At 36.2% G+C, this 14,095-nt stretch overlaps 1 protein-coding gene across 1 annotated transcript in view; it reads left to right on the top strand.

Moving 5' to 3' along the window:
- Positions 1–14,095, top strand: part of OSBPL11 (oxysterol binding protein like 11) — an 84,732-nt gene that overhangs the window by 24,900 nt on the left and 45,737 nt on the right. The window contains exons 2-5 of the mRNA XM_039253043.1: positions 813–881; positions 9,266–9,441; positions 10,873–10,952; positions 13,486–13,662. Coding sequence (XP_039108974.1) covers positions 813–881; positions 9,266–9,441; positions 10,873–10,952; positions 13,486–13,662 — 502 coding nt within the window. The remainder of the gene's footprint in view (positions 1–812; positions 882–9,265; positions 9,442–10,872; positions 10,953–13,485; positions 13,663–14,095) is intronic.

Raw genomic sequence — 14,095 nt, 5'->3', positions numbered from 1 at the left:
TCAACGATGCTTTCATTTCTGTCTCCAGAACAGAGGGGGTGATAAAGCAGATGGGGAAACTAAGGCCCAGCAGGGGAACCTGACTGACCTCAAGCCACACAGCGAGGGGACCCAGCTTGCCCCTTACTCGGGGCCCCAAAGATTCCCGCAGTCCAGTGAAAACACAAATAAACAGCCCGGCCAGGTGACAGATCTTCAAACAGTCCCGTCAGCCACCCCCGTCGCCGAGTTGCTTGGGTGGGGGGGGGGGGGGGGGGGGGGGACGGGCACTGTTCAATGTAGAGACCTTTTCTGGTTTATTCTAGAATCATAAAACTGTATTTTACTTCTTTGTATTGAATTGTTACATAAAATATTTATTATATTTATAGTATATTTGTTTTATATTTGTGTAATTTTGTATTTATATAATTTTATATTTGAAATATTATGATCTATAATAACTTATGGGGAATTATACTTGTTCTGAAGAAATCTGGTAAAATAAAGGGCTATGGATATCAAATTGGGAGATTAAATACCTCTTGTTTGTTAACCTATAAATTTTACTTCTTATTTTTATTTTTATTTTATTTTAAGTAGACTCCATGCCCAACATGAGGTTTGATCTCATGACCCTGAGATCAAAAGAGTTGCCTACTGTACTAACTGAGCCAGCCAGGCACCCCTATAAATTTCACTTCTAAAGAAAGTTTGAGGCATTTGTAGAATACATATGTGTCTACAGCTATTTTTTAAGCTGTTCAGTTAACTTCCTGATATTTCTTCTAACTTTTCACTGACTGTGGTGTATTCTGATCTTTTTGAAACAGTGATCACATGGAAAATGTATATGGCTACTTAATGAAGTACACCAACCTTGTCACTGGGTGGCAATACAGGTAAGTGATTATTCTGTGTCATATCCGTCTCCTAAGAGACCAGAAGTGGGGCTGATAATTTTATATTCTGATATTACTTCAGTACAAACATGGATGGGAAACCTTCTAGAGAAGGATTTACAGTTATCTAAAAGTCCAGTAAATTCTTCTTTTTAGAGGGTGAGAGGAATTGATGTCTCTCCATATGGCAGGCTCCAAATGTCTCAGAAGTTAATATATTTTTTTATTGAAGAATAATTGACATACAGTATTTTATTAGTTTCAGGTGTACTAAAACATAGTGACTTGATATTTATATGTCTTACAAAATGGTCACATTAGTCTTGTTACCATCTGTCACCATACCAAGTTGTTACAGTACTAGACTGCATTCCTTACACTGTACATTACGTTCTTTTGTCTTATTTTATAACCAGAAAATTGTACCTAATTCTCTTTACCTATATTGTTTATCCCACCTCATCAGTGAATTTGTTTCTGTTTTGTGTGTTGGTTTTGTTTTTATATCTGATTCCAGATATAAGTGAAATCTTACGGTATTTGTCTTTCTGACTTAAATCACTTAGTGTAATGACCTCTAAGCTCATCCATGTTGTCAACAGTGGCAACATTTCATTCTGTTTTATGGCTGAGTAATATACCATTGTGTGTGTGTGTTTGTGTTTATCTTTACCTGCACCACATCTTTTTCACCCACTTATCATATCAGTACACATTTAGGTTGCTTCCATGTCTTGGGTATTGTAAATGATGCTGTGATGCACATAGGGCACATGTGTTTTTTCAAATTAGTGTTTTCATTTTTTTCAGATAAATACCTAGAAGTGGAATTGTTGGATTATATGGTAGTTCTATTTTTATTTTTTTATTTCTATATTTTCCTATTTTACCCATCTCCCCCCCAACCCCCCATAACCATCAGTTTGTTCTCTTAATAGTCTTTTTCTTGGTTTGTCTCTTTTTTTTCCTCTTTGTTCCTTTGTTTTGTTTCTTAAATTACACATGAGTGGAATCCTATGGTATTTGTCCTTATCTGACTGACTTATTTCACTTACCATAATACTCTCTAGCTTCATCCATATTGTTACTAGTGGAAGGATTTCATTCTTTTTTTATGGCCAAATAATACACAAATAGTACAAACACATATGTATGTATGTAGATCACATCTTTTTTATCCATGCATCAGTCGATGGATACTTGGGCTGCTTCTATATCTTGGCTATGGTAAAATAATGCTGCTCTAAACATAGCAGGGCATGTATCCCTTGGAATTAGTGTTTTTTTATTCTCTGGGTAAATACCCAGTTAGTATGACTGCTGGATCATAGGACAGTTCTATTTTTAATTTTTTGAGGAACCTACATACTGTTTTCCTCAGTGTCTGCACCAGTTTGCATTCCCACCAACAGTGCACAAGGGAGGGTTGTTTTTTTCTCCCTATCTTTGCAAGCACTTGTTATTTCTTGTGTTTTTGATTTGAGACATTCTAACAGGTGGAGGCGATATCTCATTGTACTTTTGATTTGCATTTCCCTGACTGGAGCATCTTTTCATATGCCTGTTGGCCATCTGCATGTCTTTTTTTGGAGAAATTTCTATTCAGGTCCTCTGCCCATATTTTAACTGGATTGTTTGTTTTTTTGATATTGAATTTTATGAGTTCTTTATATATTTTGGATGTTTCCCTTATTGGATATATCATTTGTAAATATCTTCTCCCATTCAGTAGGTTGCCTTTTCATTTTGTTGATGCTTTTATTCACTTTGCAAAAGATTTTTAGTTTAGGGACGCCTGGCTGGCTCAGCCGGTTGGGTGTCTGACTTCGGCTCAGGTCTTGATCTCACCGCTTATTAGTTTGAGCCCCATGTTGGGCTCTGTGCTGACAGCTCGAGCCTGGAGCCTGCTTAAGATTCTGTCTCCCTCTCTTTCTCTCTCAAAAATAAACATTTAAAAATTTTTTTTTTAAGATTTTTAGTTTGATGTCATCCTGGTTGTTTATTTTTGCCTTTGTTGTCCTTGTCTGAGGGAACAGATCCAAAATAATATTGCTAAGACCAGTGTCAAATACTGCCTATGTTTTCTTCTGGAAGTATTATGGTTACAATTCTTATAGTTAAGTCTTTAATCCATTTTGAGGGTTTTTTTTTTAAGCTTTTTAAGTTTATTTATTTATTTTGAGAGAGGAAGACGGGGAGAGAGAATCCCAGTCAGGGTCTGTGCTGTCAGCAGGAGCCTGACACGGGGCTCGAACCCACAAACAGTGAGATCACGACCTGAGCTGAAATCAAGAGTGGGCCACTCAACCAACTGAGTTTATTTTTTATATGGTATAAGAAAGTGGTCTGGTTTCATTCTTTTGCGTGTAGTTGTCCAGTTTCCCCAACACTTTATTGAAGAGACAAAAGTTAGCATTATACTAGGATTATAATTACTTGTTTGCCTGCCTTGGGCTTTTTAAAATACTTGTAGTGATTAGGCTTTTAGGAGATAGTTTGGAGGCAGCAGACAAATTTGTGTTTAGGTACCTGTTTTGTGCAGGATCCTCAAACTTCTCTGGGACCTTGGAGAGTTTAAATAGCCAGCCTGAGGCCATACAGATAGTCAGTGAGGAGCAAAACCAGCTATCTTGCATATTTTGTAGAACTAGTAGTTGTGAAGCAGGGGGATTAAACTTTTATTATTATTTTTCATTGTGTCAAAGTATACACAAAATAAAATTTATCATTTTAACCTTGTATAAATGTTCAGTTTGGTGGCATTAAATGCATTCATTGTTGTGCATCCATAACCACTAATCTGTAGAACTTTTTGCATCTTCTCAAAATGAAACTGTACCCACTAAACAGTAGTTCCCCATTTCTTTCTCCACCCAGCTCTGGGCAACCACTGTTCTAATTTCTGTCTCTGTGCTTTGACTACGTACCTCATATAAGTGGAATCATACAAAAAAACAAATATTGTGCCTGGCTTATGTCACTGAGCATAATGTCTTCTAGGTTTATCCATGTTGTAGCATGTATTAGAATTTCCTTCCTTTTTAAGGCTGAATAGTATTGTATTGAATGTATGTACCACACTTTATATTCATCTGTCAGTGGACAGGTGAGTCGCTTGTACCTTTTAGCTGTTGTGAATAAAACTGCTATGAATATTGCTGTACAAATATTCATTCAAGTCTCAGCTTTCATGTTTTTGTGTATATACCCAGAGGTGAAATTACTGACTCATATGGTAATTCTGTATTTAATTTTTGGGGGGAATTTCCATACCATTTTCCATAGCTGCTACACCATTTTACATTCCTATCAGCTGTGCACAAATGTTCTAATTTCTCCACATCCTCACCAACACTTGTTGTTTTCTTTTTCTTTTTTCTTAATAACGGCCATCATAATAGATGTGAAGTGGTATTTCACTGTGGTTTTTAAACTTTTTAAAAATTATAATGGTGGAATTTGAACCCAAATAGTTTTTGACTCCAAAATATATGTTTTTACATTATTATCATGCTGCTTCTAATTCACATGTCATTTTGAGGCTTCTGTTTTTGGCCGTGATAGTATAACAGGAGCTGAATATATTTTTTAGTTTTTTTAATGTTTAATTATTTTTGAGAGAGAGACAGAGAACACGTGCAAAGGACAGAGAGAGAGGGAGACACAGAATCTGAAGCAGGTTCCAGGCTCTGAATTGTCAGCACAGTCTGATGTGGGGTTTGAACTCACAAACCATGAGATCACGACCTGAGCCAAAGTCAGACATTCAACCGACTGAGCCACCCAGACGCCCCAGTAGGAACTGAATTTACTTTCCTATCTTAAACAACTTGAAAATGGGATATAATTTATGGAAGAATGATTTTAAGACATCTTAAAGAATAGAGGCACTGATGAAAATGTGATTGTTTAACAGAGATGGCAATTTGGGCTATGTTTATTTGGAAGTGACATTAGGTAATCCAAATAAGAGTGTTATGCAGGAAGCTAGAGATCATAAGACAGGCTGAGTATGAAAACTTAGAAGGGAATCATCCCTACTGAAGTGGGAAGGGCACTTCTCCAAGGTTCCCATCTTTTATTAAGAAAAAAAAACAAAGTCAAGATAATCTTTTCATGTTATATTTTTCACTTCAGGTTTTTTGAAAAATTTTGAGGGCTTATACACTCAAATGACATACAGATTATTAATTTTTAAAATTTTTATATCACTTTGCTTTTAGCACTATTCTTTGTTCTCTTTCTTACAAGGAAGATAGGTTAACTTTCTCCTCCAACATCCAACAACTCTCATTCTTGTTTTTTTTTTTTTTAATTTTTAAGGTATTTATTTATTTTTGAGAGAGAGTGAGACAGAATGCAAGCAGCAGAGGGGCAGAGAGAGAGAGGGAGACACAGACTCTGAAGCAAGCTCCAGACTCTGAGCTGTCAGCACAGAGCCTGACGTGGGGCTCGAACTCACAAACTGCAAGATCATGACCTGAGCCAAAGTCAGACGCTTAACCCACTGAGCCACCCAAGTGCCCCATCACCAACTCATTCTTGTAATATTGAATAACACTGAGAAACTCTCAGAAGTGGAACAGAGTAAGAAAGCTCCAAACCATATAAAAGTATATCAAAGTTAGTATGTTTTCAAGATGGAATGTCAGGTCAGTGGCAACTTGAGACCGGGAGAAGTGACAGGTTGATCATTGCATGAGGGAGTCCACCGAAAAGATCCATTGGCCACTGGTTGCACATGGTTGCCTTTCTTTACAAAAATCTTCTCTAAAGTTTATTTTTGTCATTATAAGATAGACTTCCAAGTCAAAATATTTTTAGATTAAAGTTGCATTTTGATGATAATTCATTTTAAGATGTCAGTTATTTCAAAGATAAGTCATTTCCCCAGATTGACAGTTTTTATTGCACAAAAACACAATTATTTGCCAATTTTAACGGTATTTTCTTTTAACAACTTAGCTAAGTTTTCTGCATGTCAGGGTTCATGCTGAATCTTGTTTCCCAGTTACATTTAATCTTTGGTTCTACATTTTCTTTATTGGTTTAGTTTATTGGTTAGTCCAACTTGCTCATAATGACTCCATCAAGAGTCAATTACCTTCTGGGCAAAATGGCTTTGTTAAATTTCTTCACTATGTAAATTGTTTCTCTATCTCCAAACTACACATCTTATAAAATTTGCCTTCATAGAAGGGATAAAGGAGGAACATTTGGATTAATCTATGTACAATAAAAGATAGCCCAAAATGCTCTATTATGCCAGTGGGCCAATAGCATCATCTTGTTATTAAAAGGATGATCAGGGATACTGGGTAGCTCAGTCATTTAAGCATCCAACTTTTGATTTTGGCTTGGGTCATGATCCCATGGTTGTGAGATCAAGCCCCGCATTGGTGGAGCCTGCTTAAGATTCTCTTTTTCAGTCTCTGTCTCTGTTCCTCCTTGCTTGGGTTTTCTCTCTTAATCTTTCTCAAAGGAAAAAAAAATAATAATAATAAAGCAAATAAAAGATCAGTTTAGAGCCTGATGTGGGGCTCGATCTCTTGAACCATGAGATCATGACCTGAGTGGAAGTCAAGAGTTGTATGCTTAACTGACTGAGCCACCCAGGTGCCCCTCATTTTTTTTATTGAGGCATAATTGACATGTAACATAATAGTTTTAGGTGTACAACATAATGATTTGTTATCTGTATATGTTGTGAAATGATCACCATGATAAGTCTAGCTAACATCGTCACCATGCATGGTTACAAAACTTTTTTGTGTGTGATGAGAACTTTTAAGATCTATTGTCAGCAACTTTCAAATATGCAATATAGTATTATTGACTATAGTCAGCAGTTATTGGGTATTTGCTGTGTATCTAGGTGGGTGCCTCCCATATTGTAAATTTGTGGTAGTACTTTTGAGATAAGAAGTTGTTCACAGCAAACTTGAGATTTCCAAACATTGTACTCTGCATTTGCTTGACTACTTTTAAGAGAAGAGACCAGTCATTTTCTTTGGCTATTTGAAATGAATTGTACTTACTAGTTAAAACAGTGAAAAGATATTTCTTATTCCTTTGTTCCTTTGTTTCTTCCTTCATTTTTGTTTGTTCTTTTTGTTAACAGCTTTATTGAAATATAATGAAATTCCATACAATTCGAAGAGATTGCTTACATACTAACCCACTCCTGTTTCTTTTTCTGTTTATTTGATTAATTTTTTGTGTAGTAAATTCATTTCTTGGTGTATTAGGGCTGCTATAACAAAATACTACAGACTGACTTCTATATAGGGTGACTTACAAACGTTTCTCACAGTTCTGGAGGTTAGAAGTTCAAGATCAGGGTGCCAGCATTGCTAGGAGAAGGTCCTTTTGCTATCATAGACTTCCTGTATTCTCAGATGACTGAAAAAGGGTCAAGGAAGAGCTCTTGGGTCTCTCTTATAAAGGCACTAATCTCATTCATGAGGCTTCTTATGACTAATTAACTCCCAAAGGCTCTGTTTCTTAATACTGTTACTTTAGGGGTATTTCAACATACAAAATAGAACTGGATGATCAATAAATACATGAAAAAGTGTTTAACTCTTCTAGTAATTAATAAAATGGAAATTTGAAAGCTCTCCAAAATACTAATTTTTAAAATCAAAATATGTAAACATAATTTTATTTTAATTTAGTTTTTACATTTATTTTTGAGAGAGAGAAAGAATGCATGCACACAGGCAAGGGAGGGGCAGAGAAAGACAGTGAGACACAGAATCTGAAGCAGGCTCCAGGCTCTAAGCTGTCAGTGCAGAGCCCAATGCAGGGTTCGAACTCACTAGCCGTGAGATCATGACCTGAGCCAAAGTCGGACACTTAACCAACTGAGCTACCCAGGTGCCCCGTGCACATAATTTTAAAAATTAGAATCATACTAAAAGATGAACAAGAGAAACCGTTGCTCTTTGCTTTTCCATCTCCCTTCTCAGGCAACCACTTTCAACTTTTGCTTGCTTCTGAGCAGTTTTTCTTTCCTTGAATAGAAGGCTGATTTCATTTTCTCTCAGTTTGATATGGTTGGTACGTTTGCCTGTTGCTTAAGACAGCTTCTTCTAGGACCTTGAACTGGATCAAATTGTCTAGTGTTAATGGAATACAGTAACTGGTAAATGCCAAAATGCTCTGAACATGAACATTAATTTTTTTTTAATGAAACTTTTTAGAGTTTTTAGAAAAAGAACTATTGTATTACTTAAACTGGAACCTGAATTAATATATTTCCTGAAGTAGTTAGTCTGGAACCAAATCAGAACATCAAATTCTTTTCGAAAGTGTATCAGTATTTCATCATTTAGTTTCAAATTCCTCCTGCTTTTGCATCTCCAGTTGCAGCTTTTACATTTTTAAACAGGATAAGTAGTCTTAAGTTGTGACCTATTTCATGACACACTCACAAAATCTTTCTACCCTGACATTATTCTCATTGTATATTTCAGTGATTAAATCTTAAATCAGATTAATTTTCTTACCCAGCCTTTGATTATCCTCAGGACTCATATTTTGATTAGTTTCTAGTGAATTTTTTTAAAAATGTTTGTTTATTTTTGAGAGAGAGAAAGATAGAGACAGAGAGAGGGAGACAGAAGATCTGAAGCAGGCTCTGTATTAACAGCAGAGAGCCCGATTCAGGGCTTGAACTCATGAACCGTGAGATCAATATCTGAGCCAAAGTCAGACCCTTAACCAACTGAGCCACCCAGGAGGTGCCCCTCCAGTGAATTTTAAATAAAAATTCTCACTACCATTTGTCTTTGAGCAGTGTACCTTCTCTGTTAATGAATTCTAGAGAGAAATCTTCCTCTGAAAGGATGCTATCTTTTGTTTCCTTATTACATTATCTGGTATGCCTCTTCCCTATTAAATGCCTTTCCCTCAGCTGAAGGTTTTGTATCATTTATTTATTTATTTTATTATTAAAAAAATTTTTTTTAATGTTTATTTTAGAGAGAGAGAGATGGACTGTGAGGGGAGCAGGGCAGAGAGAGAGGAAGACAGAATCTGAAACAGGCTCCAGGCTCCTAGCTGTCAGCATAGAGCCCAACGTGGGGCTTAAACCCATGAACCCTGAAATCATGACCTGAGCCAAACTTGGATGCTTAACTGACTGAGCCATCCATTCAGGTTCCCCAGTTTCATATCATTTGTTAAACTCATTCAATTTTTCAGTAAGCTTTATTGCCAGGAAACCTAACCTAGTGTCCAAGTGCTTCTTGAGCTGCTTTTGAATTTTATTTCTTTAATAGCAAAAACCCCAATGTGTGATGATTAAAATTTATTTTGCTTTAGTTTGACAAGGAGAATGTTTAAAAATTATGACTTTTTTTTTTTTTTTATCATTACAGGTTTTTTGTTTTAAACAATGAAGCTGGGTTATTGGAGTACTTTGTGAATGAACAGTCTAGAAATCAAAAACCCAGAGGTACACTGCAGCTTGCAGGAGCTGTAATATCACCTAGTGATGAGGACTCTCACACTTTCACTGTAAATGCTGCCAGTGGGGAACAGTATAAACTCAGAGGTATGATCGAGATATGAGAATTAATAGTGTTACTTTCTTCTTCCCTTGAGAAGTTGATGTACTTCCCTGCTTTCATTTGGGTTTTGGAAACAGAAGCTACTGTCGTCGATGATGTAGGTATAACATCCAAAAATCTTAGAATTGCTACAAGAATTTATGAAATCTATTTTAATAAATAACTTTTTTCAAGCGGCAGAATGAACAAGTGTGTTTATCATTGGCTCCTGTAAAATATTGTGTACGCAAAACCCTGATTACTGAAAAATTGAAAAACATAGGCTTTTCTAAATAATATATATATATTTTTTAATGTTTATTTATTTATTTTTTTAATTTATAATGTGCACGTTTAATGTGCACAGTTTCAATCTTTATTTTATTTTATTTTTTTTACAAATAGTTTATTGTCAAATTAGTTTCCACATAACACTCAGTGCTCATCCCAAGTGTCCTCCTCCATGCCCATCCCCCCCGCCCCCCCTAAATAATATATTTTTTTAAAGTTTATTTCGAGAGAGAGTGAGAGCATGAGCAGGACAGGGGCAGAGAGAGAAGGAGAGAGAGAATCCTAAGCACTGTCAGTGCAGAGCCTAATGTGGGGCTCAAACTCACAAACTATGAGATGATGACCTGAGCTTAAGTCAAATGCATAACCGACTGAGCCACCCAGGCACCTCTCTAATTGATATTTTTTATGTTTGCCATGGATTTGTATTTAACCCCTTTTCTTGATTTGGTTTGCATGCCCTCTTTGAGGTTTTTAGTAACTAATACACAAAAGTTGGATTTATTAGGGACGCCTGGGTGGCTCAGTCGGTTAAGCGTCCGACTTTCACTTAGGTCATGATCTCGCGGTTCGTGGGTTCGAGCCCCGCGTCGGGCTCTGTGCTGACTGCCAGCTTAGAGCCTGGAGCCTGTTTCACTCTGTGACTCCCTCTCTCTCTGACCCTCCCCTGCTCACGCTGTCTCTCTCTCTCCTAGAAATAAATAAAACATTAAAAAAAAAAAAAAAAAGTTGGATTTATTAAAATGTTCATATTTATTTAAAAAATACAGTTTTTGTTTAGATAAATTTAATTTGTGTTTTTTATTTAATACACATAATCCTAACTGAGCATGCTGCAAGAGATATGAAAATATCTAATACATATCAGATGCTTAATAAAAGTTATTTTTCTAAATAAGAGTGTATTTTTATGAGAAACTTAAGACATGTCAAGTCTCATATCCCGAAATATCCGCATCACATCCAGCTACTGTATTACATAACAAAATTGATGCTTGGGCCTTTTTCCTCCCTCCCTGCTACATTTGCTCTGGGGAGAGTAGGACCAATCCCTAGTTTTAAATTATCTGTTCTTCATGCTGTAGACAATTAATTATTCCAAAAATAAATACAAAAGTGAATAACGTTCAGATTCTTTTTATCAGCCACAGATGCTAAAGAGCGACAACATTGGGTTAGCAGACTTCAGTTATGTACACAGCATCACACTGAAGCTATTGGAAAGGTATGTGGATTTCATTTACGACATTAATGCACAAAAATGGGGAAACGAATGTCTTGTATATTTTTTATGTCTTTAAATTGTGGGACTATTCACATACCATAAAATTTACCCTTTAAAAAGTTTTTAGTGTTTGTTTATTTTGAGAGAAGAGACACAGTGTGCACTGTCTCTACGGTAGTAGAGGAGGAGCAGAGAGAGAGGGAGACACAGGATCTGCAACAGGCTCTGTGCTGTCAGCACGGAGCCTGACGCGGGGCCTGACTCAGAAACCGGGAGATCATGACCTGAGCCGAAGTTGGATGCTTAACCCACTGAGCCACCCAGGAGCCCCTAAAATTTGCCCTTTAAAGTGTACAGTTGTGTTGGTTTTAATAAATTCACAAGATTGTACAACCATTGCAACTACCTAGTTCCCATGACCTTCCAAAAACCCACATCCATGAGCAGTCACTCTCTGTTCTCCCCTTTCCAAGCTCCTGGCAAACACTAATCCATTTTCTGTTTCTATGGATTTGTCCATTCTGGGCCTTTTATAAAGATAGAATCATACAATATGTGTTTTTTTGTGTCTGGCTTCTCATACTTTACATAATATTTTTTATTTTTTATTTTATTTATTTTTTTTTTAAATATATTTTTTATTTATTTCTAGGAGAGAGAGAGAGAGCATGAGCAGGGGAGGGTCAGAGAGAGAGGGAGACACAGACTCCGAAATAGGCTCCAGGCTCCGAGCTGGCAGTTAGCACAGAGCCCGACGCGGGGCTCGAACCCGCGAACCGCGAGATCATGACCTAAGCGTAAGTCGGACGCTTAACCGACTAAGCCACCCAGGCGCCCCTACATAATATTTTTTAGAGTTAGAAAACAAATTTTATTGGACACCCAAATGGCTCAGCTGGTTAAGCATCTACCTCTTGATTTCGGCTCAGGTCATGATCTCATGGTTCATGATTTATAGTCCCTCATTGAGCTCCATGCTGACAGTGGGGTATCTGCTTGGGATTCTCTCTCTCCCTCTGCCCCTCCCCCACTTGCTTTCTCTGTCTCTCAAAAATAAATAAATAAATTTTAAAAAATTTAAAAATTAAAAAAAACAAATTTTATTGTATGTTTACTTCTTGTTCTTTTTTTTATGTTTATTTATTTATTTAGAGAGAAAAAGAGTGCAAGTGGGGTAGAGGCAGAAAGAGAGGGAGAGAGAGAGAATTCCAAGCAGACTTTATGCTTAGCACAGAGCTTGATGTGGGGCTTGATCTCTCAAAACCATGAGATCATGACCTGAGCCAAAATCAAGAGTTGAATGCTCAACCAACTGAGCCACCCATGCGTCCCCAGTTCTGTTTGTCCCTTAGTTTTTTATATACACCTAATGCTTTCAAGGTTCTTTCATGTCATTGCACGTATCATATTTTATTCCTTTGTGTGGCCAAATAATATTCCATTGTATGGATACACCACATATTGTTTATCCATTTATCAGTTGGTGGGCATTTGAGTTGTTTCCATTTTGTGGCTATTATGAATAACATTTGTGTATAGGTTTTTGTGAGAACACATGATTTTAGTGAGGTGTATATTTAGCAGTGGATTCACTGGGGCATGTGGTGATTCCCTGTTTAACTTTTTGAGGAGCCACCAAACTGTTTTTCAGAGTGGCTGAACCATTTCACATTCTCACCAGCAATGTATGAGGGTTTCAGTTTTTCCGCATACTCACCAATACTTGTTATTGCCCCTTCTTTTTTTTTTTTTTTTAATTGTAATAGCATCTTGGTATATGTGAAGTAGAATCTCACTGTAGTTTTTTATTTCATTTCCCTAATGACTAATAATGTTGAACATCTTTCCATGTGTTATTGATCATTTGTATATCTTCTTTGGAATGGTTTTTGTTTTTTTAAGATGGACAGATTGGTCTTAGTACTTGAAATCTGAGGTTGGAGAACTCTATAAAGTAACAGCTAAGCAGCATAGTTAAAGGATTCCTTACGTAGGTAATAGCTTGACTTAAAAAAGATTTTTTTTCCCAGTGTTTTTTTCTTTCCATAAATAAATTGTAAAAAGTTGTTTGTGATTTAGGCCTACTGCCCAGTCATCACAAGGGCTTTACTCATACTACAAGATTGCAGTCATTGGCAGTGATCAGAAAGTAGTAGCTTATTCCGAAGATGCTTGCATACTACATTAGAAAATGTATTATATTGAATATTGCTGAGTACATTTTGCTTCACTCAGTGTGTTTACAAATCTGAAATTAGAAGTTTCTTGTTCTATATTTGTAAAATGTGAAAAAATATTCTTGACAGTACAAACCTGGAATTAATTTTCTAAATAAATTATAAGTTTACTTTTGGATGTCTCAGATGTTTAAACTTTGGGTGTCTTAAATTTTATCATTTTCGAAAAGGTTCCTATAGTCAATTCTGAGGTTAATTTGACTTTTAAAACCGTTCACATGTAAGCCTAAAGTATATATAGTAGGTGAAGATTAGCCTAAAATTTTTGAGAATGAATGATTTTCTTTGTCTAATAGAATAATCCTCCTCTGAAATCACGGAGCTTCTCACTTGCATCTAGTGGTAATTCTCCTATATCCCAAAGGAGACCAAGTCAAAATGCCATTTCTTTTTTTAATGTTGGACATTCCAAACTACAATCAGTGAACAAAAGAGCTCACTTACCTCCAGACCATCTTGTGGAAGTCAGAGAAGTAAGTATGAATTGAAGTCAAGTAAAAATGCACAAAATAATATAGCTTGTTTGGTTTTGTCACAAAATAAATTGAATCCTGTTTGTGTCTTCTGGGGCACTCAAATGTTTTGTCTACTATGCTGAGATAATTTTTAAGTCATAAAGATTCCCTGATTATAGGTGATGTCCTGAGTTTCTTTACTATTTCCTGGGTACCCTTACTTTCCAGTCTTTATCTTTCATTACTCCAGTAAAAGTACAAAGTCCTTTGATGTAACATTTATAATCAAAATTGTTTTAAGTCTATTGGGAAGACTGTATGGCCAAACAAGTGACTTTAAAAAAAAAGATACAAGTACACAATTTCAAACAAACACAAAAATAGAATAGTTGAATCCTTATGTTACCTTTTCCCACCATTTCCCTCTTTCAAAGAGTACCAAATAATTCTA

The sequence above is a fragment of the Hyaena hyaena genome, unplaced genomic scaffold (assembly GCF_003009895.1).
Source record: "Hyaena hyaena isolate Hyena2069 unplaced genomic scaffold, ASM300989v1 scaffold_434, whole genome shotgun sequence".
In the NCBI taxonomy this organism is placed as follows: domain Eukaryota; kingdom Metazoa; phylum Chordata; class Mammalia; order Carnivora; family Hyaenidae; genus Hyaena; species Hyaena hyaena.
This window is presented reverse-complemented; position numbering and strand designations above follow the sequence as displayed.